Source organism: Gymnodraco acuticeps, unplaced genomic scaffold (genome assembly GCF_902827175.1).
Source record: "Gymnodraco acuticeps unplaced genomic scaffold, fGymAcu1.1, whole genome shotgun sequence".
Lineage (NCBI taxonomy): Eukaryota > Metazoa > Chordata > Actinopteri > Perciformes > Bathydraconidae > Gymnodraco > Gymnodraco acuticeps.
The window spans coordinates 1,503,207-1,528,781 of NW_022992289.1; the positions used below are offsets into that span (position 1 = coordinate 1,503,207).

Genomic DNA, 25,575 nt, shown 5'->3' on the forward strand with positions numbered 1-25,575 from the left:
TTGAAAGAAAAGTTGTGGCTCATCGGACATTTATGAGAGAACATTTCTAATGTCCGAGTGCAAGTGAATGCAGCACAAGATAGCCTTGTAACCCCTCTCCCGGCCACGGCGCGAGCGTGGAAATATGATTGGCGGCGATTTCATTTGAACGGCGCAAAACGAGAAGCATTCGGATTCGGACACAAGTAGACGGAAGGAATGAGGTATTTGCAGTCTACAATGACAGAGAAGAGTCGCACTAAAGCTTTGGATCTAATCAGTTTGTGAGGCGTTTTGCTGAACAAAATGGTAATCGCCGCATTCAGCCTGTTATAGGCATGCCAACTTGATGCTCTGCTTACAGATGAGCATAACAAACTGTTAAGATGATGACCTTGTATGTGTGTATATATTTTTTTCTTTGAGGGGGTCTGCCCCCAAAAAACAGTTTTAAGTCCTGAGAAAGTAAAATAAGACGGTGTGTAAAACTACACTGCCCAGTTAAATCAAAGTAACCACTTTGATTTAATTAGGCCAGTAGGTAAGGACTTTCCACTGGATAATAACTGCAGCGATGTTTATGTTTTAGCTGAATACACGTTTTTTAACCCTAACTGATGCAGTTAGTCACTTCTTTAATGTTTGTTCTTTCTGATGTAAAGTCAAGGTTGTAACTGTTTGCAGTAAAGTCGTGGGGCGCTGAACTGTTCCTTTGAATCTTTTGAATTTTGATATATGATAGTAGCCTATAATTACTTCAAATTTGAAGGAGGGAGAGCAAGCATCTTCCAATCCAATCCAACTTTATTTATATAGCACTTTAAAACCTCCAGACCAAAGTGCTGTACAGAGCGATACATAACATATAAAATCACACAGCTCAGCTCACAAAACATAACATAAATACATTGAGGAACATTCATCATTAACTCCTCCAAAAAATATAGTTTATTCAATAATAAATGAATATGTGAATCATAACAGTGATTGACAGCTGATAAGAATAATATGATTGTTAATATTATCATATTAATTCATCAATGAGACAGTTAATTAATGTACTTATTGCAGCAGTCTTCATAGCTGTGGTGCCCCTGCTGGTCTAAGAGTGAAACAAACTCATTCAGTTATTGTTCAGTTAAAATTCATTAAATTATGTCTGCCACCTTATATATTTATATGTAAGGCTTTACGAACACAATAGCTACTTAGTACACTTCAAATACACTTAAATAAAAAATATCTAAGATATAGCATGACAATACAGTTCAAATAAAAAAACTCAGATTACAGTGTAATTAATGTTGGATGATGGTGTTTTAATTACTTTCTATCCATAACTTTTAAGGCTTGTTTATAAAGAACCTCAAGTGGTCTCATAGCAGTTTTAGTTGTTTGGGATTAAATCAGCTACAGTATGATGTAACAGAAAGTGGTGATTAGTTGTGAAAACCCCCCTTACAGGAATTACTCATGAACATCACGTCAGGTTTATTTTAAGATGGTTTAATCAGCGTTACTAACCACACGGTCCAGATAATACTAAATATTTGTCGATGCTGTAATCTGAATCATCGCATTCTGGGATTATTTGTTTGCGTTGCTTAGCTACAGCAGTTGCTACCCATGACAACCGTTTTTTATTTACTGTAAATTGATGCGTTTCCTGCCCCTGTTAAAAAAAACTCTCAGAAAGACAGGAAACGGTGGAAGTCAGTGGAAGTCATGCTCTCATATGTCATTTTCTTAAGTTTTCATCTTTAAACATCGGTTTTTACATAGTAGTATTATTTTATTAATTATATTACTGTTTATTTAAAGATATTTTAACATTTGTACAGTTTTGTTGTTTGTTTCAGTTGTCTTTTTCTCTATCACATAAAGCACAGCTGCTATATAAATAAATGAAGTGGCACATTGAAAATGTTGGTAAAAGCATGTTTAACTTATTTTGTTTTTTTGTATTTATAATGATTGTCAATATATTTTCATGCAAAACACCTAGTTATTTGTTACGAAAAGTTATATAAATGGTATTATTCTGATTATTTTATAATGATGATTGTTATTATTAATTGAATTATTATTCATATTTGTTTTTGTATTCATATTTTTATTTTATATTTTGTATTATTATTATTATTGTGGCTTTATTGCCACCAGATTACGCCAGATTTCAAATCCAGCCCTGATGACGTGATGACGTAATCGTGTATGCGACGTTTAGTCACGACCATAGACGTCACGACAGAAACGTCAGTTTCCAGAGCCCGGTGGGTGTTTGTAGGAAAGGGTAACATCATGGCGTCAGGAACAGGAGAGCAGTCCACTGGACACGATGCAGAATTGGACGAATTATTGGACAGTAAGTGTTGACATTAAGTCTGCACCGCGACCGTGTCTTTACTCTCAGGAGCACCGGGTTTTGGGTCCTAATAATCGGCTGTGATTTGGCTCTCTCCCCGGTGTCAGAGGGGTTAGTTTATGCGCTCTGGGACCTCCCATGTCTCGTCTGGGTGCCACATATCGACAAAATAACATTATTTTAAAGTTGTCGCTGCCCAGCCTCTGATTTCATGTGATAAATAAATAAAGCATTTGTTTCTATTGCATGTGTTTGTGTGATATGGCACACTGTTAGCTTTCTTAGCTAGCTGTCACCCAGATCCACAGAGCGGTTCCCACACACTATCTTTGCCCTTGAATGTTTTTTACTTAATCCACAGTTGCTGTTAGACATATTAAAATCCTCCTGATTATCTAAAAATGGCGGCTGAACTGATAGTTATAGCATTTTGTTTGTCTTTACTCGCCTTTGTGTACATGTGTTGAATCCCAGTTGGGCTCAGATCATGGTGTCTACTGACTGTAAACAGGTTTTTATATCTGTATTTGACAAACTTCCAATTGCAAGTCCACTGAAAGTAATGCAATAGTCCTGCAATAAACCCTACTGATGTTGATTGAATTATCTTTATTTAATAGACCATTGTGGTGCTGAACCAAAGCATTTATACCAAAAAGGATCAACAAGCCTTTAAAATGACCATGTCATTATATTTGCTTCACGAAAAGCTCAAATGTCATTAGAAATGAATCAGCCCATAGATTTAGTTTCATCTATATTCATACAATTACAAATATAAGACCATTTAAAATATGTAATTGATTGCTTCAAATAAGACACATTACACAAAACACACCGCATTACCAGAGTAGAAATACAAGATATGAAGATAGGGCACACAAAGTGGTTTCTAGTTTTCTACACAAGTTGTTTGGAGACATTTTATATACACGTTGTCCCTCTTCTGCTGCTTGGGCTTAAACTAATAGAGAAATAATGGCTAAATGAATACATTTGTGTTGTAAAATGACTCCTTAAAAGCCCATTGACATGGTTATAATGTTATCCCTTTCTTTCAGGTGCTTTGGATGACTTTGACAAGACAGCAGTCCCTCCAGCAGCCCCTGAACCTGATGCTGCTGCTGCTGCGTCCTCCTCAGCCAGCGGTCCAGAGAAGGTCTGTTTGCTATGTGATGCCTGTATAATGCAGACAATCAAAGCTACAACTGTTCTTCTAACTGTATTTTCTCTCCTAACTGGATTGTTCTTCTCATCTGGCTGCTGCTTGTCAATCAAGTGTGTATGCATTATGCAGGAAGGAATTTGAGAAGCTAGCATTCAAAGGAGCAGCAAAAGCTTTATTTCCCTTGTTTACCTGTTAAAAACTGTAAAGGGAAACATATGGTTATTTGGATGTCCCTTTTTTTGTAGGTTTTAAAAGAAAGGCATTAATAATAAACAAGTCTAACTACTTACTTTTTCTTAAAACCGAAGCCGCTGTCTCCAACTGAAGTGTTTGTCTGTTTGTTGTTAGTCCTTCTTCGTTTGGCAGTTTCCTGATCCCTTGTTGTCTTAGTTTTGTAACTCATTTACTTTTGCTGCTGCCACAGTCAATCAGCTGGTTGTTTGTTGTGTAACCGGACAAGTTTACAAAGTTAACCCCCCCAGAAAAGTTCACTGCTTACTAAGAAGGACTTTTTAGATGCAAAAAAGGTTGCAACTGTGTCAAGGGAACAAAATCAACAACTTATATCAATTGTCCATTAAAGAAAGACACGCCGGAGCCTCGCAGCGGCAAAACTGTGGCGCGCTTACAGTAATTGCGCCGCATAAGGGCATAAAAGTGCACCACATTTGCGCTTCGGTTGAGTCTCCCTTCCCAAAATGAGGCCCCCTCCGCGAGCTGAGGCCCCCTCCGCGAGCTGAGGCCCCCTCCGCGAGCTGAGGCCCCCTCCGCGAGGTGAGGCCCCCTCCGCGAGCTGAGGCCCCCTCCGCGAGGTGAGGCCCCCTCCGCGAGGTGAGGCCCCCTCCGCGAGCTGAGGCCCCCTCCGCGAGGTGAGGCCCCCTCCGCGAGCTGAGGCCCCCTCCGCGAGCTGAGGCCCCCTCCGCGAGGTGAGGCCCCCTCCGCGAGGTGAGGCCCCCTCCGCGAGGTGAGGCCCCCTCCGCGAGCTGAGGCCCCCTCCGCGAAGTGAGGCCCCCTCCGCGAGGTGAGGCCCCCTCCGAGAGCTGAGGCCCCCTCCGAGAGCTGAGGCCCCCTCCGCGAGGTGAGGCCCCCTCCGCGAGGTGAGGCCCCCTCCGCGAGGTGAGGCCCCCTCCGAGAGCTGAGGCCCCCTCCGAGAGCTGAGGCCCCCTCCGCGAGGTGAGGCCCCCTCCGCGAGGTGAGGCCCCCTCCGCGAGGTGAGGCCCCCTCCGCGAGGTGAGGCCCCCTCCGCGAGGTGAGGCCCCCTCCGCGAGGTGAGGCCCCCTCCGCGAGGTGAGGCCCCACGCAGTCTGCGTGATCTGCGTGTAGGAAGGGGCGGGCCTGCAGTCGATCCATTATCGAGTTGAGTGTGATGGCAAATAGGTTATTGAGCACAGAAAGTATTATTCTTTTCTTTTCAAAAGGTGGGTGTGAGCACCCGCAGTGTTTCCTGAGGTGTCTATACGTTTACATGTTTTCTTTTCATCTGTGCAGCCCCCCATGCTTGAAGACTGCAAACTCTTCGAGACTCTCTTTGAGGGAGACATGGCTTCCCAAGCAAAGGAGGAGTGGGAGAAGGCCATGACCGAGCTGGCCAGTGAGGAGCCAGAGTTACTGCAGCACTTCAATAAACTGTCAGAAGCAGCTGGCAAAGTTGGTAAGCTCTACAGTGGGTCATGTGTAGTTTTGACATGTTCCTCTGCTTACGGTTCTGTTTCTGTACCCTAAATGTGTGTTCTCTGGATAGGCACTGACACCGCCTCCCAACAAGAATTCACTTCCTGTCTTAAAGATACCCTTCGTGGCCTGGCCAAAAATGCGGACAACCTGCAGGTGAGTGAGTCAGGATCTATGGAATGTTATTTAGAGTGATTCAGACATAGAGGAGCTCCCCAACTATCTGTGTTGTTTACAGACATCCGGACTAGCAGGAGACGACCTTGTTAAGGCTCTTGAAGGCCTGGGATTGGAGGAGGGTGGAGAAGGAGGCGGTGACGACGGGAACATCCTACCCATCATGCAGACCATCATGCAGAATCTGCTCTCTAAGGAAGTGCTTTATCCGTCTCTCAAAGAGATCACTGCTAAGGTGTGCATCTGTTTCCCGAGCATCCACTATCGTCTGTTGTTCCTCTACCAAGCATCACTGATAAATGCCTCTCCCCCTCACAGTACCCAGAATGGTTGGAGGCCAACAAGCCAAGCCTCAGCCAGGAGGACTACCAGCGCTATGAGCAGCAGGCCAAAATCATGGGAGAGATCTGTAATCAGTTTGAGAAGGAGGAAAGTGGGGCAGCAGATAAAGACGGCACGTTTGAGGGCATCATGGACCTCATGCAAAAGGTACACACACACTGCTTTTGACTGAGGCAGTGGTGAATAAGATACTATACATTAAAGATAATCATGTTACTTGCCATTCAATTGCCAGTCTGCATAGCTTACAAACTGTTCTCTTGTTTACTTTAATGTCAATGGAAGTTGGTTTGTTCGTAACGAAACTCATCACAGAATTGAACACTTTTACCTTCAGCTGCAAGACCTGGGCCAACCACCCAAAGAGCTGGCAGGTGATGCGGTAAGTTTTCCACTGCTTTGAGACTATCAACAATGAAAAATGTTTTCTGTATATGTCTATGACCTTAGTTAATAATATAAAATGTACAAAATACAACATAATACAACAAATGTTATTCACATGTGAACGTTGAAGAGTTAAAAGACATACAATTAAATCACACCAAATCCCAATCTCAAATCTAACAAATAACGTTTTTTTTCAAGTTTCTTCTTTATCTGTTACTTTTCCAAATGTTTACCAGGCAGTTTCCAAATCCACATGAGCTATACTTCCAATCAGAATACATTTGATCTATCACGGTACGGTCAAGCAATGTAGCAAGAAAAGGCTATCTTTTCAACGAAGTCTGGTGCCGTGCTCACTCCACATAAATCGCACTGGGTCTATTTTTTACTTCACTTTCAGAATTTCTATTATAAACTAACCAAACCATTTAAATACTCTACAAGCAAAGGTACATAATTATACTGGTGCAAAACTCGCATAAATATCCCAAATTGCAATAGATTAGATATTACAGGAATAGCTACCACTACTTAAATCTGAATCGTTTCTTGATAGTCCTTTTTCTTTTCTCCTTTAGCCTCCAGGCTTTAACTTTGACATGGAGTCCCTCAATCTCCCAGGAGTCTCAGGAGCCGGGGCGGCAGAGCAGTGCTCCATCATGTGATCGGGTGGAGCTGCCGTCTACCTGAAGGACTTAAACCAGAGAGTCACTCTGTGCGTCAGCGACAGGCCGGGATCGAAGGAGTGTGAAGCAGCGGTCAGGCAGGAGTGTGACCCGACTGTCAAACGGTTCCCTCTGAAACAGAAAGTGTATGAATGCAGAAACAACAACAGGAAGAGGCACCAAAACCAACAGGAACCACACACACTCTTCTGTCTTAAACCACTGAACGCACAACTCGGAACATTTTAACATCAGTTTGTCAGCGGTTGCCGCATTTCATTAACGGTTTTAACAGCATTCCTTTCAAAAGAAAATAGCACTGCCGTTCTTCATGCAGTTTTTACAATACTGTCTATCGTCACGGTCAGATCTATCAAAACACTTAACAGGTAAAAATGGTGCCTTTTGCAAAATTACTTTAAATTATTGTTTTAAGTTTCTCATTCACCCCATCACGTAATAGTTTTAAAATGATGGGAATTTTTGCAATATCACCCAATGTTTACACCAACTACCACTTCATTAAACACACACCTCTGATCCTGTGCAGGCTGTGGAGGATGTGACTAACCAGATAAATACTTATTAACATGTAAGGACATTGTGAAAAAAGGAGTGTACATTTGTTAATTATTAAAAAAATTAAAAGATTAAGGAGGAATAAAGCGCTTACTGTAATTCAGCCAGCTACATTTAACGAGAGACATTCCCCAAGAGTTTTAACCCCCATTCCCAGTAATGTATTTGAAGTGATGAGATGATGACTCCTGTATGCCTTTTGCTGTGATTACAGTGATCGTTATAGTGTAGAGTTTCTGTGATTCCCGGTGTTTATAACTTGCAGAGTGATTCTCTAGTATGGGATCCCTGCTAGGAAAGATACAACATTGAGGGGTATTTGGAGTGTTTACCACCTGAACGCGTACACTTATCCGGCACCTTCCGGTAAAAGTGCATCATGTTCTTTCCGGAAAAGGAGACAGGCAGAGTGCTTAGCGTTAAATGATGTGACGCAAGGATACAAACATGGCTGTAATTCATTCAAATGCACTGTGGGTGAAACATCAAGTCGGCTGTGCTTGGTGGGTTTGTTTACCCTCGCAGGTTCTTCTCACCAGCTTCTGTTGCCAGTGGACTGAATGTACCGCTGTGACCACAGAGAGACATCTAGAAATCACACGACCATCAGCTCATCAACACCTGTATAATAAAGGGGTGCTGTGAAAGGATGCAGTCAGCCATGCACTGAAAAGAGATCTGAAATACGTCAGAGCGGCGGGGAGGCTTCTGTGGACGTCCATACTGGGGGGTGCAATCTATTTAACTCTCAGGGCCGATGCAAACACGCCGAGAGCACCGTTAAAAAATGCATCCTGTTATTTGATGCTATTTTGTTTTGTTTTGTACATATATGAAATAAAATAATGGTATCATGCAATATTTGTTGTTGTTGTGGATTATCATTGCAATTTATAAATTCTTCCATTTGATTATTTCCATGTAATGGTACTTTATGTATTTATTAAATATGATCAATTTTGCATACAAAGCTATGATCAGTTTATAAAAGTAGTGATGTATGCATGGTGGTACTCTTTACTAAGTAGAGTATGTAAATACTGCACTTAGAACACCTTTAATACAAATAAGAACTGAAATAATTGTAAACAGAAAATAAATTGTAAATTCATAATTTGTGAAAATGAATGAATATTACAAACAGGTTATTTGTCAAATTAAAAACATATATATTTTCTATATTTACTATCAATATTTGTTTATGTTCTAATTACTTGCACATGTTTTTGAAAATGGAGGCCTTTAGATATTTATTTATTTAAATAGCAGCTTTAATCCTTCACAGTCTTATGTGTACAGTTCCCTCAAAGACACCGGTCTAAAGTCTAACCAGACTGTAGAAATACACTTTTCTAGATTAGATACCATAATAAAGTCACTAGAACTCCCATGTGTTCTCCTGTCAGCTCAGTTCTACGTGTTGTATTTCTACCTTCCGCCGCCGTGGAGCTTTCTGCGTCAAAGTCTCCCTGCAAAACTTTATTGTTCACGTTACCGGAAGACAAAACGGGCTACGTGTCAGGAAGAAGGAGAATCGGCTAAAGGGGCGAAGGCGATCTGACCGCCTGAGTTCACCTGTCTGTTGGATTAATTCACTTGTTTTAATCATTCGTGTGGAGTTATATTAAACGATATCATTAACACTGAGACTTGTATTAACATCAGGTCGAGATGTTAACCAAATTCGAGACGAAGTCGGCCCGTGTCAAAGGTAAGAGTTTTCCATCTGTTAGCTTAGAAGCTAACGTTAGCAATTGACGTTATCCGGCTCACTTGTTTATTATGTTAAAGTAACGCCTGTGAATTAATTCAATGCTCGTTTGAGTATATTTATATGTTACAAAATCCAAACTAAAGCAATCATGTCACGCAATGTGCTCAATTTGATTGTTGTTGAACGGACACTTAACTGTACGCTCTTTAGCTTTGTAGTACTACAGTAACGACAACTAACTTTAACTCAGTTACAGTATTTAGCTCAACTTGACCACTTGATACAGCTTAATTACTGTCATTAAACAGTTATAAGCCGACCTGTCACTGCTTTAGGTGTATATGTCTGATTTCACCTGCCTTTATGAGATAGTTGATCAGCTGTTTTTATAATTCAGGCCTGAGTTTCCATCCTAAGAGGCCATGGGTTCTTGCAAGTTTGCACAACGGAGTCATCCAGCTGTGGGATTATCGGATGTGCACACTGATTGACAAGTTTGACGAGCATGATGGTAAGGAAGCCAGAGCTCTAGCTGATGATCCAGGGTTATGCTAATATAGATTGTTACATGATGTAATGGATACTTCTCTTCCCACAGGCCCCGTCAGAGGAATTGACTTCCACAAACAGCAGCCTCTGTTTGTGTCTGGAGGAGATGACTACAAAATTAAGGTGAGACTGCCTTAACTACACTGGACTGTTGTCACAAATATATTTCATGAAATGGACAAGTTAGCAGATCAAATACACATATTTCATAAAAATAATATCTAACAAACATATAGCACACAACATAAAGGAAACAATAAATACACGGGAAGAAAGCAACATAAAACGACAACAAAACGTCCGTTGTTCAAGTCCACTGGCAGTGTTGCCGTTGAACGAGACTTTGTCCATATGGGTCAATTAACAAATGAAGTGTAGTATTATTCCATATAGATATTAGGTTGCATTAGTAGTTATACATGTATATAGTGGGTAAATATTGATATTTTCAACCAGGTGTGGAACTACAAGCTGAGACGCTGCCTCTTCACTCTCCTTGGGCACCTGGACTACATCAGAACCACTTTCTTCCACCATGTGAGTTGTTTTGCCACTTTAAAAAACATCTTCTTCCTACTTTTTGTAATCGTCATCCATGCAAAAACATGTCGATCTGAAATGTATTAATTAATTCAACCATTTCCCTTTCTGTAGGACTACCCCTGGATTCTGAGCGCCTCAGACGACCAGACCATTCGCATCTGGAACTGGCAGTCCAGGACCTGCGTCTGGTAAGACTCATTCTCTCTTTTATGGGAACAAATGAATATTATCACGATTGTTGCCCTGAACATTTTAAGAAGACCTTCGTTTTTATATGTTTTTATATCTACATTCCTCTTTCTCCTCATCCACAGTGTGCTGACCGGCCATAACCACTATGTGATGTGCGCCCAGTTCCACCCCTCTGAGGACCTGGTGGTGTCTGCCAGTCTGGATCAGACCGTGCGAGTGTGGGATATTTCCGGTGAGGGCCCGGGGACGGCTGGCCAGAGGACAGCGGGCTGGGTGGAGGAAGGGGTGGGAGGGCAGAGTGGTATAAAGGACGAGGAAGAAGCAGGAACCGGATCAATCAAATTCCTACATTCTTCCTCTCCTTATTGTAGGACACATCTCTCTGGGCTGTCTGCAGAAACACCTCCTTTTGGGAACGACACAAAGGGAAATAGTCGATAGTCAACATATTTAAGTATGGTATTTTCTAACAAAATACTGCACTGTATAAATGTGTTCTGAATCAGAGAGGTTTAAGTACAAGTGGGAGGTGTTTCTGTGTCTCTGCATGCTCTTTGAATCTGTGTTTTGTTGATGGTATCTCTTGCTCCATGTTTCTTGTCTCCTCTCTAACCAAACCATTAATTCACTTGCATCTACTATCACTTTCTTACATGTGACGATGCATAACATGTCGATCTGTCTTCTGTCCTGGGGATTTACGTGCTTTCACATTACTAGCATAGAGCATGATTGTATTTATACACACGGCTTTTAACATCATACCTTGTTGAACCATAATGCAGACATGTCACGCTTGACCCGAATGCACGGCATCCATTAAACACAAAAGACTCACTTTGCACCCATACTTCCAGTGTAGGAAGTTAATGCCTCTTCCCATACTGTTAGACCTTTTTTGCATTGGTATAAAATGCATCAAAAACCAACGAACTGGTTTGAAAAGACTCTTTTTTTTTTTTTTAAACCAAAACTCACCCAGTACTTATTTCGAAATATTTTTTTACTCTTCCTGGCTTGACATTTGCACGGCCGGCTCTACATCTTAAAATATAACTGTAAATATACAATAATGTTAATATTTCTTGCAGAAGAAGTCGCCACATTGTTACCACCTTTCTAACCCATTAATGACGTGTCCGATTCTACGCTGCATGTGACCTAAGCGTCTGTGCAGAAACACGCATGAGCCTCTCAGAATGAATCCTCATATTCCTGACGTCCGACGCCCCATCAGAGTACGTCCTTACAACGCCAAGCCCCCCCATCCCACCCTCATCAGCCACACACTCCCTGTGTCCACCTTATCCCATGCTCCCCCTGGAAACATCCACACCTGTGGTTCCTATTGCCGTCTCTTAGTGCTGTTGAGCTACCTGTTCACCACATTTGTGTTAATGGGCAGGAATCATGAATGCATCCTGTGCTTTCTCAATCATTTTACTCCTGATCTCATTTGAGTCTGGAAAGTATCTTTCTCTGCTATCCAATCAAATCCTGGGTGTGATTTGTCTCCTGTGATTCACTAACCCAATCAGCTGTACTCTTACAGCCATGATTGTTTCCAGACTCAAGTTGGCGGGTAGTGAGGGAGCAGAGTTTGTGTTTGACGTGTTTCCACCCTGTGTGTGTGTCCAGTAGTCCATCAGATCTCCCCCTTAAGAATTCCTTCTCCTCTCATATGATGTTGCTTTTATATTTCACAATGTTAACCAGCTGTTCCTTGTTTTTCATGTTTTTCTTCCTCCCCCTGTATTGTGGTTGTGCCTTGTGTAACATGAATATGGCTCCTTCCTTGCACGCGATGCCCTGATTGTTGGTTCCAGGTCTGAGGAAGAAGAACCTGTCTCCCGGCGCTGTGGAGACGGACGTGCGCGGCATCTCTGGTGTCGACTTGTTCGGTGCCTCGGATGCTGTTGTCAAGCATGTTCTAGAGGTGAGTCTGTTGTGTTAGTGAATCAAACCGTGACCTTATTTTATTTACGCCTCTTTGTGCCCGTGCTCTTTTGCCTAAATCTACAGTAATACATAGATACTCCAGTTACACCTGTAAAGTGATGGTAGGTTGGACTAGGGCTGCTCGATTATGGCAAAAATCATAATCTCGATTATTTGGGTCAATAATTGTAATTGCGATTATTAAATGTGATTATTCATTGACTTTGAAAACATCCATTTATTGGAGAAAAGAAATGTGAACAGTATGTTTTTAACAGTTGATTACCCTGAACTTTAAGTAGAATTCAACTGAAAAACCAAAAAAAAAAGATATATAATAATAATTTAAAAAAAGATTATCGTTTTATTTCGATTACGTTGTTTTCATAATCGTTGCAAGCCAAAATCGTAATTGCGATTAAAATACGATTAATTGAGCTAGGTTACAGTACACATCACTTTAAATGTTTCTTGCCCACTGTAAAGCCAAAGAGAAACAAGCTTAGCGTTGTAGAGACAAATCATCACTGACTTTAAACTTCAAGTCCTTCTCATGGAAAATACCAAGAGATTAAGTTGATTTCGTCTTAATGTAGCAAATGTTGGCAGTGCTATAAAAACAAGTTTGGAGTCCTGCGTTATTAGTGAGGTCTGTCCAGCCTTTGGAAATAAAAAAACATCCCCTGTGTTGGGTCTTAACATGAATAACAGTGTTGTTAAGTCCACCGAAAGGAAAGGAAAGTTGGGACAGGAACAGTCTCACACTCATCTTGGTTAGAGATGAAGTGAAGGTGTGGTGAAACTAAAAAGGTCCAAAATCATTTTCTGATTCTCAAACGAACACTTTCTATGTCTTTCAATAAAGATAAACCTATTTGCATTAATTATAGAGACACATATCCCCTGAATATGTATTTGTTGTTGATGTAATTGACAGATTTATTTCAGAGAGGGCAGTTGGTGTGTTAGTGTTGAGTCTCAGCTGTTTGGTGTTGTGTGTCTTGACGTTGGGTATCTGCTTCCAGGGTCACGACCGTGGGGTCAACTGGGCTGCCTTCCACCCCACCATGCCCCTCATCGTGTCTGGAGCTGACGACAGGCAGGTCAAGATCTGGAGGATGAATGGTAGGAGTCTCAGACGTCTCTTAAACATTCATCAACAACCTGCTGCCCAGTCAGTGTACGCTATAACTGATTTGATTTATTCAATCTTATGTCTTATCACTCAAATTAAAGCATAAAAGCAAGAGCCTGTTATTAGTTGGGGCCATGAATGTTACCCTTTAACCCAGTGTACTTGCACCATACCTTTCAACTTTTTGTTTTTGCATTACTTAATAATAATTCATTACATTTTTATTTAGAGCGCTTTTCAAGGCACTCAAAACACTTTATAATTACATATCACACATATTAGACATGTCATACCCACAGGAGAACATTAATTAGCCTCCTCAGTGTAGTCTTATATTTTTGTTTAATAAGTCTTTGTTCTGTGGCGATCATTTACATTCAAACCCAGTGTTTACAAATCTTTTCTCTTGTTTCTGCCACCATCAGAATCCAAGGCCTGGGAGCTGGATACGTGCCGCGGTCACTACAACAACGTGTCCTGCGCCGTCTTCCACCCGCGCCAGGAGCTCATCCTGTCCAACTCCGAGGACAAGAGCATCCGGGTGTGGGACATGTCCAAGAGGACCGGGGTGCAGACCTTCCGTCGGGACCACGACCGCTTCTGGGTGCTGGGGGCTCACCCCAACCTCAACCTGTTCGCTGCTGGTGGGTGGAGACAACGCTCAGCATCCGTACACATCCAACTAAGAGTCTGAGTTACTGGTGTGAAATATGAAGCTTATGGTTTGGGTTTTAAATGGCTGACGGTAAAGGGTTCATCCCCTCCAAATACTCTATGCCACGAGAGTGAAGATGACATTCACAGCTGATTTTCGTGACAGTTGCTTTATTTTAGGATGAAATTAAATGAAAAGTAAATAAAAAAAGATGTATATAAACTTAAGAAGTTAAAGTAGGAATGGGCAAGGAAAATATAAAATAAATATACATAAACACAAGTTAAAATTCAATATCCTATCAATTAAAATAGAATACAAATAATTGTAAAAGTGAAAAGGTGCCCATTGTAAGATCTCTGCAGCACAGGGACTTCACTTAAACATTAAGTGTTCATTTATGTTTATATTTCTCTAAAACACTGTCTTTGTGCCCTTCAGGTCATGACAGCGGTATGATCGTGTTCAAGCTGGAGCGCGAGCGTCCGGCGTACGCTGTGCACGGCAACATGCTGTACTACGTGAAGGACCGCTTCCTCCGCCAGCTGGACTTCAACAGCAGCAAGGACACTGCTGTCATGCAGCTCCGCAGGTATGCCATCTGTAGTGCTTCAGCATCCACCTCAACCTCATGCCAACTCATTTCAGGCTTTTGTGACGTACTTTGATGCCGGTGAGTGTAACATGCTGTGTTTTGTTTAATCCTAGTGGCTCTAAGTTCCCGGTGTTCAGCATGTCCTACAACCCCGCTGAGAACGCTGTCCTGCTCTGCACTGTAAGTATCTCACTATCAAAATGACCACTGCTTCAGGAGCAAAACACATTTCCAACTAAAGTATCTGCAGATGAATTCTATACCTGATATGTTATGATCCACATAAGTTTTGAGATGAATAAATTCCCTTGTTATTATCTTCGCTGCCCTATCGTCAATTCAGTGAGATTCAACTCTTTCTTGTTAGTGAGGGGAGACACCTGGCAGAGATCTGCTCTCTGCTTATTGCCCTTTTCTAGTTTTCCATATTTGTGATGTAATGCTCCATGTATATGATGTAATTCTCTTTTCCTCCTGCAGAGGGCGACCAACCTGGAGAACAGCACCTACGACCTCTACTCCATTCCCAAAGAGAGCGACTCTCAGAACCCCGATGGTAAGGAAACGACTCGCTAAAGTTAAACTGTGAATAAGCAGACGTTCTTCTTGTAACTTCTTAGAGTGTTTATGTATAGTTAAATGTCATGTCTTCCTTGCTTTATCATCTTGGATTTCCCTCTCTGTAAGGCGTTTAAATACAAAGTGAGAAAAGTAACACAGAATGCGTCTTCTTCTCAGCACCGGAGGGGAAGAGGTCCTCTGGTCTGACTGCAGTCTGGGTGGCCAGGAACAGATTTGCCGTCCTGGACCGTATGCACTCGGTAAGTCCATTTGCAAAACTGTAAAGTAGGACTTCTTTAGAAATAATTTCATGTTGAACACCTAAGGAGTTCACGGTAACAACTGTAGTGAAATCAGCTCTTCTAATAACATTACCTTCTCCTTCCCAGCTGCTGATCAAGAACCTGAAGAATGAGATCGTAAAGAAAGTTCAGGTGCCGAGCTGCGAGGAGATCTTCTACGCCGGCACCGGCTCTCTGCTGCTGCGCGATGCCGACGGCGTCACGCTGTTCGACGTGCAGCAGAAACGCTCTCTGGCCACCGTTAAGATCGCCAAGGTCAAGTACGTGGTGTGGAGCGCTGACACCAGCCACGTGGCTCTGCTGGCTAAACACGGTGGGTAGATAAGATCTGCACGTCGTACATACACGGAAACCTATCACAAAATACCTTGTTATGTTCTCTAAAGTTGTTCGTGCTGCCTGTGCTCAGACTCTAAATCACTGAGACATGAGCCCTGTATGGACGTTATCAGTGAGACACAGCCACTCATTTGATTTCCACTTGACCACTCAACAGCAAACTGAATGTCTCTGCTTCACATTGTGGTAAGTAATTAACCCAAAGGAGAGGATTCTGTGTTGCTGTTTAGAGTTGGTCAAAGCACCGTCAAGTACTTTATCAAATTCTTTGGTACAGCTTCTTCAATTTGACGGGAACACTGTCTTTTCAAACACTAACATGTAAACCTAACAACTGTTCTGGTGATTCTTAAAAACCAAAATCAGTCTAAATCTTTCTCGCTCTCTTCCCCCCCCCCCCCCCCCCCCTCAGCCATCATGATCTGCAACCGTAAGCTGGAGAGTCTGTGCAACATTCACGAGAACATCCGAGTGAAGAGTGGAGCCTGGGACGAGAGCGGAGTCTTCATCTACACCACCTCCAACCACATCAAATACGCACTCACCTCTGGGTATGTGCTGCTTGAAAAAATAAACGAAAGCATTGTTCGTTTTAACAAATGAGTTGACTCACTGTGCTTCGGGCAGATCAGCTTTCGCTCAACCTGTGAGTTTAACTTTTATCAGAAGATTTAGATATGTGGAACGCACTGACTGAGATTGCATCGCAGTATTGAAATTAAGGAAAGTGTTCTTTATAGTGCAAAGCAGTGCTTCCGCCAGACCAGGGCTGAGAGGGCGTCCACCCCGAGAGGGGGGGGGGGGGGTGTGTGTGACATCACGTCGTGTCACGTGACTTGAATTTTGAATTGAGCCGTCCCTTATAGATACTATCTCTTTACGTATTAGTGATGGGAATTCCGGATCTTTTTATTGAGCCGGATCATTTGGCTCGGCTCACTAAGAAGACTCTTTCGGCTCCTAAACGGCTCTTCAGTTTACCACAGTTTACCACGGAGCCTCAGTTTCGCCGCTGCGAGACTCCGGCGCTCGCAGTTCACGCATTCTCCACTAGCACCCCCGTCAAGGCTCGCCGGCAGTACACTTGGGCAGTGGGCTTCTTTTACACAAGAAGCCCACTAGACTCCTTCGCCCCTCCAACAGAGGGATGTCTTTGTCCTTTTTCCTTTTCGTCATTTCAAGCGATAAAAACTCGATCTTCTCTTGAAATATTTATTTTTTTGGACGCCCTCGGCTCGAATTCAGGGCGTCAAATGACGGCAAGACGCCCACGCTGGGATCAGAATCACTGAATCTGTTAGCAATAGGTTAAATCACACACATATAATGCAATGTGTATTCTTAGGAAGGTATGTTCCAGAACTTTAAACAACAATATATTTTTCACTTAATATATGATTATATATGGAAACAGGTTTTCTGTGAGATGAGATTCCTGCTAACCTTAACCATTTTACAGTTTAAAGCACACATGCACTGGTGATGGGGTATTTTCTGACATGTTACGGTCATTGTGTTCCCCCGTAGTGATCATGGCATCATCCGGACCCTGGATCTGCCCATCTATGTGACCCGTGTGAGAGGAAACAGTGTTTACTGCCTGGACAGGGAGTGCAGGCCGCGCGTCCTTACCATCGACCCCACAGAGTACCGCTTCAAACTGGCCTTGGTCAACCGCAAATATGATGAGGTGGGTCTGTAGTGAAATAAGTCAATGAGCACGTTTCCCCGTACAGCACTTTGGACCACTGAGGTTGTTTTTAAATGTGCTATATAGATGAATTAACATGTAAGGCTTCGTATGGTAACAGTTTTTCATCTCTGATCTCAGTTTTCTAAACAATGTTGACCTCTTAAACATTGTACTGTGGATTTTAATAATCCCGAGTGCTTTCTTTGACATCTTCTTGTCGTCGTCCCTCCAGGTGCTCCACATGGTGCGTAACGCCAAGCTGGTGGGTCAGTCCATCATCGCCTACCTGCAGAAGAAGGGCTACCCTGAGGTGGCGCTGCACTTTGTCAAAGATGAGAAGACGCGCTTCAGCCTGGCTCTGGAGTGTGGAAACATCGAGGTGAGGAACTGTATATAAGGACACTGTTTCTAATATATGACGTTCACTATTTTTCCAACATTTCTGTTCTTTTATGGACATTGACATAAATTCATGTGTAAGATGCTGCTATTCTCTAATAAGGGAACATTGGCTCTACAACAATTTAAGCTCTAGTTTTGATTCTCCTCCTGCTTTTGTTTCAGTTTTGCACGACACCATGGTCCAATTACACTTCTTTCTAATATATCTTTTATTGACATTTGGCAGCAAACAATTACAGTGTTTTTTCAAGACATAGTAATTGTACATCTTAAGTTTGTCTGTCCCAAATGGCTTTTTTTACACAAAGATAAAAACAAAATAAAGTACGAACATTAGGGCGCGATCATGACTTCACAGTAAAATCATACGTTTGTAAAAAATAAAATCTGGCCTATGAGGTTTTACGAAATCAGTCCACTTTCTCCATCGTGACACAAATAGTTCCAGTTTGTGATCGACAGATGATGTTATCCTCTCCATTTTGTAAATGTCCATTGTAATATCCATCCATGCGTTTTTAAAGTTGAGCTATCGGGTGATCAATTACACTTTCTTAAGACATTTCTGTTCCTCCATGCTCGCAGGTGGCTCTGGAGGCAGCGAAGGTCCTGGATGAGCGCAGCTGCTGGGAGCGTCTGGGGGAAGCGGCGCTGCTGCAGGGTCACCACCAGGTCGTGGAGATGTGCTACCAGAGGACCAAGAACTTCGACAAGCTCACCTTCCTCTATCTCATCACCGGAAACCTGGCCAAGCTGCGCAAGATGATGAAGATCGGTGAGAGGCGGAGCACGAGATGTGTGGATTTTCATTGGGAGTTTGTGTGTCTTGAAGTCAATTAATTAATATCCAACAATCTCTTGTTTGTAGCTGAGATCAGGAAGGACATGAGCGGTCACTACCAGGCGGCGCTCTACCTGGGTGATGTGAGTGAGAGGGTCCGCATCCTGAAGAACTGTGGACAGAGTGAGTTCAAGTGTTCCCTTTATCGCATATTCACTCCTTTTATCTCTGTTTTGCAATCTCAACGGTTTTATAATGATTAACGAAACTATTACCTGCATGCACAAACCTTGATGTTCTCCACCTCATTGTATTGCTGGGCGATCATTTCGTGGCATAAGTAGTGATATTTTTAAGGCTCCTTTACAATTAAGGCGAGACACGGCAGACAGAAACATCGTTTTTCACGCACTGGTCAATTTAGAGATGTTGTGCTATTTTGATTCCATAACAGTAATTAACTGGATACATTTCTAGCTGGTATCTTTAAGTGAAAACAATTACCCTATTCTCTCGTAGTGTCTCGCCTTAAGTCATCGCATTTCCCCAACTATCAATGCTGTTTTTGTACTATTATATTTACCCATTTAGTCATCATATTTAAACCACTGATGATTATTTGTCAACAATCTCATTTTGTTGATGTTTTGTGAAAGCTCCAACAGTCAACTCTACAATATTGTATAAACCAATTCAATGGTTTTAGACAAATCACCCAGCCCTACCTTTATAGTTTAGCATGTAGGTTGTGGTGCTATGCAACTTCTTTGTTGCTATATCAAACACCTACCTACTTAATTTCCTCCATATTATGAATGGGCCTGCTGAAATAGGGTTTCTGTTTAAATGGTAACAATGGGACAAGAAGCCAACATGTATCTGTTTGTGTTTCCAGAGTCTCTGGCTTACCTGACCGCTGCCACTCACGGCCTGGATGAAGAGGCGGAGGCGCTGAAGGAGTCCTTTGACCCAGAAAAGGAGACGGTGTGTTGATGAAACATTCTCTGTGCCTTCATACACACAAACACGTGCAACCATAACTGTCTGAAACAGGAGCATTCTTCCTCAGTGTGTCACTACATTCAAACATCATTTTGATTAAACAATGGTGAATATTGTGTCTTGCAGGTGCCAGAGGTTGATCCTAATGCTCAGCTGCTGCAGCCGTCTCCACCCATCAACCCTCTGGACACCAACTGGCCTCTGCTCACTGTTTCTAAGGGCTTCTTTGAGGGAGCCATTGCAGCTAAGGGTGAGTCGTATGTCTGGACACAAGCGCATAATATATCATATTAGATAACTTTATTAATCCTGAAGTTTTTGCATAAGAATAAACAACATTAGAGTAATAAATAATACTAACACCAGTGCCTAAAAGTACAACAGTATTTTAAAGTTTTGAGTCAAATGAAACACAAAATGTATGTTGCTATGATATTGAAAGTAGTATTGGCAATGAACAAGTATTTAAAGGTAATATTGCACATTATATTAGAAAATACTGTAAACATGTATCCAGAATGTGCCAATAGAGAGGCGAAGTCCCTCCCTTTCCGGGGGAGCTCCATGGGACCTTATTTCGGAAAAATTATGCATTGAAGTCAATGTAGAGAGAAATGACCGCTCAATGAACTACAACTCCCGTCTCGCACCACACACCAAGACGGCCGTCACTTTGGAACATTTCACTTCTTTCTGTCAGAATGAGGCGGAAAGTATTAAAAGAGGTGAAAATCACTACAAGTCTGGGCATGTTGAGAACTGTACATACACACAAGGGGAGTTAGTCGGTTCCGTAAGAGCCAGCAAGAGGGACCGGGACTCTGGGATTTGTAGTCTTTCTAGTTGCGTATTTTTCATAGTCTTATATTTCAAACGTTTTACGACAAACTGACTTTTTTGACATGGAAATTATTTTTTAAGATTGACAAACATCATATGTGTAATTCATGGCACAATTCAAACGGGATCGAAAGATACGTTTTCTCTCTCCTTTGACTTCAATACATACTTTTCCCGAAATAAGGTCCGATGGAGGTCACCGGAAAGGGAGGGACTTCGCCTCTCTATGAGAAGTGTTTTAGGTCATAACAAAAATAGTCCCTCGTATAAATTGCCAGAGTTTGAACACATTTATTTTCTGTTGTAGGGAAGGCAGGTCAGATGGCGGCTGATGCGGACATGGAGGCCCCCGGGGGCGAAGGCTGGGGAGACGATGCTGAGCTTCAGCTGGATGAAGGTACATTTCAGTGTGAATTAAAAAAATGTCACATCATAATTTCTGAATTATTCAGTATAAACTCATATTTATCTTTCCCTACCTTTCTCTGTCTCTCAGATGGCTTCATGGATGCCCAGGATGGCTTAGGAGAGGAAGGCGTGAAAGAGGAGGGAGGAGGCTGGGAGGTGGAGGAAGACCTGGACCTTCCTCCAGAGCTGGTGAGAGCCGCTGCAAATCCCACCATCAATAAATCATGGTTAACACCAGGCACTAAAACAGTGTTTATAGAATCAACATAAGTTCTTTGAAGATAAAACCCAATATACTGCCAGCATTATCTTTTACTAAGCAACAGGCCTCTCATTTTCCAAATCTTTGCACCGCTGAAGCTAAATGTTGCACTGACTCGTTAATCTTTGCGCTCTCCTACACTTTAATGATGTTACATCTCTCATCACAATGTCTGTCCCCGTGCCATCAGGACCTGCCGGCTGCAGGTGGAGGAGCAGAAGACGGATTCTTCGTCCCACCGACCAAGGGCATGAGTCCCACACAGATCTGGTGCAACAACTCCCAGCTGCCAGTGGACCACATCTTGGCCGGCTCGTTCGAAACTGCTATGAGAGTATGTATAAAATGTCCCATTTATTTCCAATAGTTCTTTTATTTGCTTTTTTAAATTAACAACGTATTGACTTGGGCAAAGCATCAATTGTAATACAGCTAATTAACGCATTAATTGTTCTCCTTTCGTGCCACAGTTGCTCCACGACCAGGTAGGAGTTGTGAGCTTCGAGGCCTACAAGCCGCTGTTCATGCAGACGCTGTCCCGAGGCCGCACCTGTCACCTGGGGCTGCCTTCACTGCCCTGCCTGCGTGGAAACCCCCAGAGGAACTGGAAGGTAAAGCTGACAGTCACCCCTTACTCAGTCTCAGTATATTCCCTGTCAGTCATGGGGATTAATTTAAATGAATAGTAAAGTCTTTGAATAAATCCCTTCCTGCTTTCCTGTTTTTTTAAACTTGGTTTTTGTTTCAGATTCACTTTCATTATACATACATGTTCACATTTTGGTCAACAGGTTTTCCATTTTCATTTGGCTGTATCTACATAGCCAACATAAGAAAAGAAAAAAGTACAAAAAGAGATAAATAATAATAAAATAGACATATGAAAAGATAAATGCAAATAATAAAATAAAACGGCTTTCCTGTTTTGAAACCCATTTTATTTACAGAATGTAATCTTGCAAATGTACAAATATTGTAATGTTCTTTTACTTTAGGACTGTGGGGCAAAGCAAGGCCTCCCTGCTGTGGGCCTGCGCCTCTCCGACCTCATCGCCCGCCTGCAGCAGTGCTACCAGCTGACCACCTCGGGGCGCTTTGAGGAGGCTGTGGAGCGCTTCAGAGCCATCCTGCTGTCCGTTCCTCTGCTGGTGGTTGATAACAAGCAGGAGATCGCAGAGGTGAGAACCAAACCAACTTGAACCTCCAAATGCAGCATGAATCATTTCAATGCGTTAAGCAAACCTACGTGGGGCTGCTGCTATATTTAAAGATATCTTGAAATTTGACTGTTTTAAAATGTGTAAAGGTCACCTGTGTGATTGGTATCTGTGTGTGTTTCAGGCTCAGCAACTGATCACAATCTGCAGAGAGTACATCGTGGGTCTGACCATGGAGACCGAGAGGAAGAAGTTGCCCAAAGACACCTTGGATCAGCAGAAGAGGCTGTGTGAGGTAAATATCCGCGTCCTTAGAAAAAAACAGGACTTTTTTTACAGGACATCTACAAAATTAGACCAAAACAAGTTGATACAGTACTCTTTTATTCGTCAAGTCCTCAATCTATATAACACGCAGCTGGATCAACAGGTCTCTTAGCTACTCGGTTGCCCTATTAAACCTTTTATATTCAATTTAATTTTAAAGTGGATTGACTGTTTTCATTATTTTGACTTCATTGTTTATTCTGTATCAAATGTGTTTAATTATGTGTACATGTTATTCTATTGTGATTAACTTACACTTTGTGATGTTCTCATATCTAGTCCCTTACTTTTTTCCACATGTTATATTACAAATTGATCTAAATCTGAAGTCACCTTGATTGAGTGTCAAAACAGTAGTTGTAGATTGCCAAAATGTGTCCACAAATGGATCTTTCTTTATACTTATGTCATTCCTTAGTCTAATTTTCTAATGTTTGTTTGTGTGTGTTTTCCCTACAGATGGCTGCTTATTTCACCCACTGTAATCTCCAGCCAGTGCACATGGTGCTGGTGTTGCGCACAGCTCTGAATCTCTTCTTCAAGCTGCGTAACTTCAAGACGGCTGCCAGCTTCGCTCGACGCCTGCTCGAGCTGGGGCCGAAGCCAGATGTTGCACAGCAGGTTGGTTGTTAGACAGACACTATCAATTAATGGGATTGTAATTAACATTAGCTATCAAGTTTACAGTCTTTAATTGGACAGTAATATACTTTTTTTTCTCATCTCTTCCCACCATTCAGACCCGCAAGATTTTGGCAGCCTGTGAGAAGACCCTCACAGATGCGCACCAGTTGAACTACGACCCCCACAATCCATTCGACCTGTGCGCTGCGTCGTTCGTCCCGCTGTACCGTGGACGTCCTGTTGAGAAGTGCCCTCTGTCTGGAGCCTGCTACTGCCCCCCGTACAAAGGCCAGATCTGCAGGGTCACTCAGGTAGGTCAAGACTCGAGACAGCAATGTACAACTCCAGTCATCCTGAAAAGCTCTTACAGGTCACCTATTGTGCAAAATCCTCTTCTCCACGTCTCTTCTACATCAACATGTGTCCCCTCTGTGGAAAGAGACTCTGAAAGTTTCAGGAACAAAGATTCTCTCTCTTTTTGATCCATTTCTATAAAAACCTGTCTGAAAATGAGCTGATCAGATTTTGAACACTTTATGATGTCATAACGATTTTTTGGCTTGTGTAACCATTAGCCAATCAGCAACCAAGGTAACCCCCCCCACCTTATCACCTGAATCTCCTCCTAGAGCACCATTGTGTTCGTTGTAACCAAATCTCTCGCAGAGGGGCGTGGGGAGGGGCTCCTTATTTTCATCTAAAGTAACAGACAGAGGGTGTTTCTCAATCGCGAGTAAAGCTGCTCCAGAGCCACTATTTCAAGCATACTACGTCATCGAGTGCCGCCGAAGTACTGTTCCAATCTCCAGCGTACTTGGAATTCTACCGAGGCCGGCGTACTTCGTTTGGAGACATTTCGAGGCTGCACATGTGTAGACTCCGCGGTCTTAAAATCCCCACAATGCTTTGCGCACGGACCAATTTCCCCAAATCTGTGGCGGAAAATGTAAGGCGGGGCCTCTCGTATGATATGACGCACACCTGCACACTTGCTAGCCTGTTCCACTCTTCGTTTTCCGAATGCCAGGAAGGATTCTTGCCGAGCTTCTGAAGGAAGTGACTCGGAAGACATGTGCTACCAAGCAAGCGTACTCGCGATTGAGAAACACCCAGAGAATCAGCACTTTTGAAACAGGGCTGAAACAGAGGGGATTATGGGTAATGCTGCAATGATCTGTTTGGTGTTTGGAGCCAAACACTTCAGAGACATGTTTTGTATATATCTGAGACCTGTAATATATTGATGAAAAACAGTATAATAGGGGACCTTTGAAATAAAAGATTACATTTATATGACTCCTTTTATGAAAACAAACGTTTAAGACTATCAGTTACAATAGTATGGAGGGAAAATAGTTCCAATTGTAGTGACAAATATACAATTTCAAGGCCATTTCTACAGATTTAATTAACTTAATGTTGGCATTTATTCAAGTTTGGTGCTATGTTTGGAGGAGGAAGACATATTTGTGAACAACATCATTATACACATTTATAAATCTTGTTTTATCTCCTGGTCATAAAATGAATTTTGTTCAATTACTAGGACTATTTGTATCCATATGGGAGTAAGTGAACTCAATAACAAAGAAAATTAGGGGGGAAATTACAAAATCACAGCCTGAAATACAATAAAATACTCCAGATGTTGATTCATCAGAAAGATTATTGAGTCTTTCTGTGTGATTGTCTAGATATGTGTCTCCTCTTTCACTAGAAAAAGACAAACATTAGCATGTTATCTTATAAAGTACTTACCTTTTACCTTTTTTATTTCACCTTATTTTTCTAGGTGACTGAGATCGGTAAGGATGTGATCGGTCTGCGTGTGAGTCCTCTTCAGTTTCGTTGAGAGGAGATGAAGACCAGACGAGGAAAATAAAAAGATGAACGCATCCACACTTACTTAAATAATACATTGACAAGAAATATTAAAGCAGAGATATAAATGTTTGCGCACAGTGATGTTGAACCTCTTAAATGCTTTTAACTATCTTATTCCCTGCATCATCTATCTTGCTAAAAGCTTGTTGTAAGCAATTCTGTGTTGTGGCTTCATTAGAGCTGTTGTCTCTTTTCTGACTGCTATGTGATATAGAATAATTCTAAGAGCACTGCTCCGTGTATCTAGGGGGGAAAACTAAATAAAAATGTCTACAAAAGGAAATGTATTTGTGTGCTGCGTTTTATTTGGTTTGTAAGCACACCTTTCAATAAAAG

The 25,575-nt window shown here is 42.1% G+C and overlaps 2 protein-coding genes across 2 annotated transcripts; both read left to right on the forward strand.

Annotated features, from left to right (window-relative positions):
• Window positions 1–2,190: 2,190 nt before the first annotated feature.
• pex19 (peroxisomal biogenesis factor 19) lies at window positions 2,191–8,195 on the forward strand. The gene is made up of 8 exons (XM_034207696.1): window positions 2,191–2,344; window positions 3,406–3,503; window positions 5,001–5,163; window positions 5,254–5,339; window positions 5,422–5,595; window positions 5,679–5,849; window positions 6,040–6,084; window positions 6,671–8,195. The coding sequence occupies exons 1-8, from the start codon at window positions 2,194–2,196 to the stop codon at window positions 6,755–6,757; spliced, it is 975 nt and encodes a 324-aa protein (XP_034063587.1). The 5' UTR covers window positions 2,191–2,193; the 3' UTR covers window positions 6,758–8,195.
• Window positions 8,196–8,809: 614 nt separating this feature from the next.
• Window positions 8,810–25,522, forward strand: copa (COPI coat complex subunit alpha). Its single transcript, XM_034207805.1, has 30 exons — window positions 8,810–9,047; window positions 9,448–9,561; window positions 9,649–9,722; window positions 10,056–10,136; window positions 10,254–10,330; window positions 10,457–10,566; window positions 12,161–12,270; window positions 13,298–13,397; window positions 13,833–14,051; window positions 14,504–14,654; window positions 14,771–14,837; window positions 15,138–15,213; window positions 15,396–15,478; window positions 15,608–15,833; window positions 16,272–16,410; window positions 17,387–17,549; window positions 17,785–17,931; window positions 18,540–18,729; window positions 18,823–18,918; window positions 19,631–19,719; window positions 19,864–19,987; window positions 20,885–20,974; window positions 21,074–21,174; window positions 21,438–21,581; window positions 21,718–21,858; window positions 22,243–22,425; window positions 22,589–22,699; window positions 23,191–23,352; window positions 23,472–23,666; window positions 25,148–25,522. The coding sequence occupies exons 1-30, from the start codon at window positions 9,008–9,010 to the stop codon at window positions 25,205–25,207; spliced, it is 3,663 nt and encodes a 1,220-aa protein (XP_034063696.1). The 5' UTR covers window positions 8,810–9,007; the 3' UTR covers window positions 25,208–25,522.
• Window positions 25,523–25,575: the final 53 nt, after the last annotated feature.

Excerpts from the sequence above, each read along its gene's own strand:
- pex19 (XM_034207696.1), top strand. The coding sequence starts at position 2,194 with ATGCGACGTTTAGTCACGACCATAGACGTCACGACAGAAACGTCAGTT. Across the intron at positions 5,164-5,253 it reads AGAAGCAGCTGGCAAAGTTG|GCACTGACACCGCCTCCCAA; the intron begins GTAAGCTCTACA and ends TTCTCTGGATAG. Across the intron at positions 6,085-6,670 it reads AAGAGCTGGCAGGTGATGCG|CCTCCAGGCTTTAACTTTGA; the intron begins GTAAGTTTTCCA and ends TTTCTCCTTTAG.
- copa (XM_034207805.1), top strand. The coding sequence starts at position 9,008 with ATGTTAACCAAATTCGAGACGAAGTCGGCCCGTGTCAAAG. Across the intron at positions 9,048-9,447 it reads GAAGTCGGCCCGTGTCAAAG|GCCTGAGTTTCCATCCTAAG; the intron begins GTAAGAGTTTTC and ends TTTATAATTCAG. Across the intron at positions 17,932-18,539 it reads TGGAGTGTGGAAACATCGAG|GTGGCTCTGGAGGCAGCGAA; the intron begins GTGAGGAACTGT and ends CCATGCTCGCAG.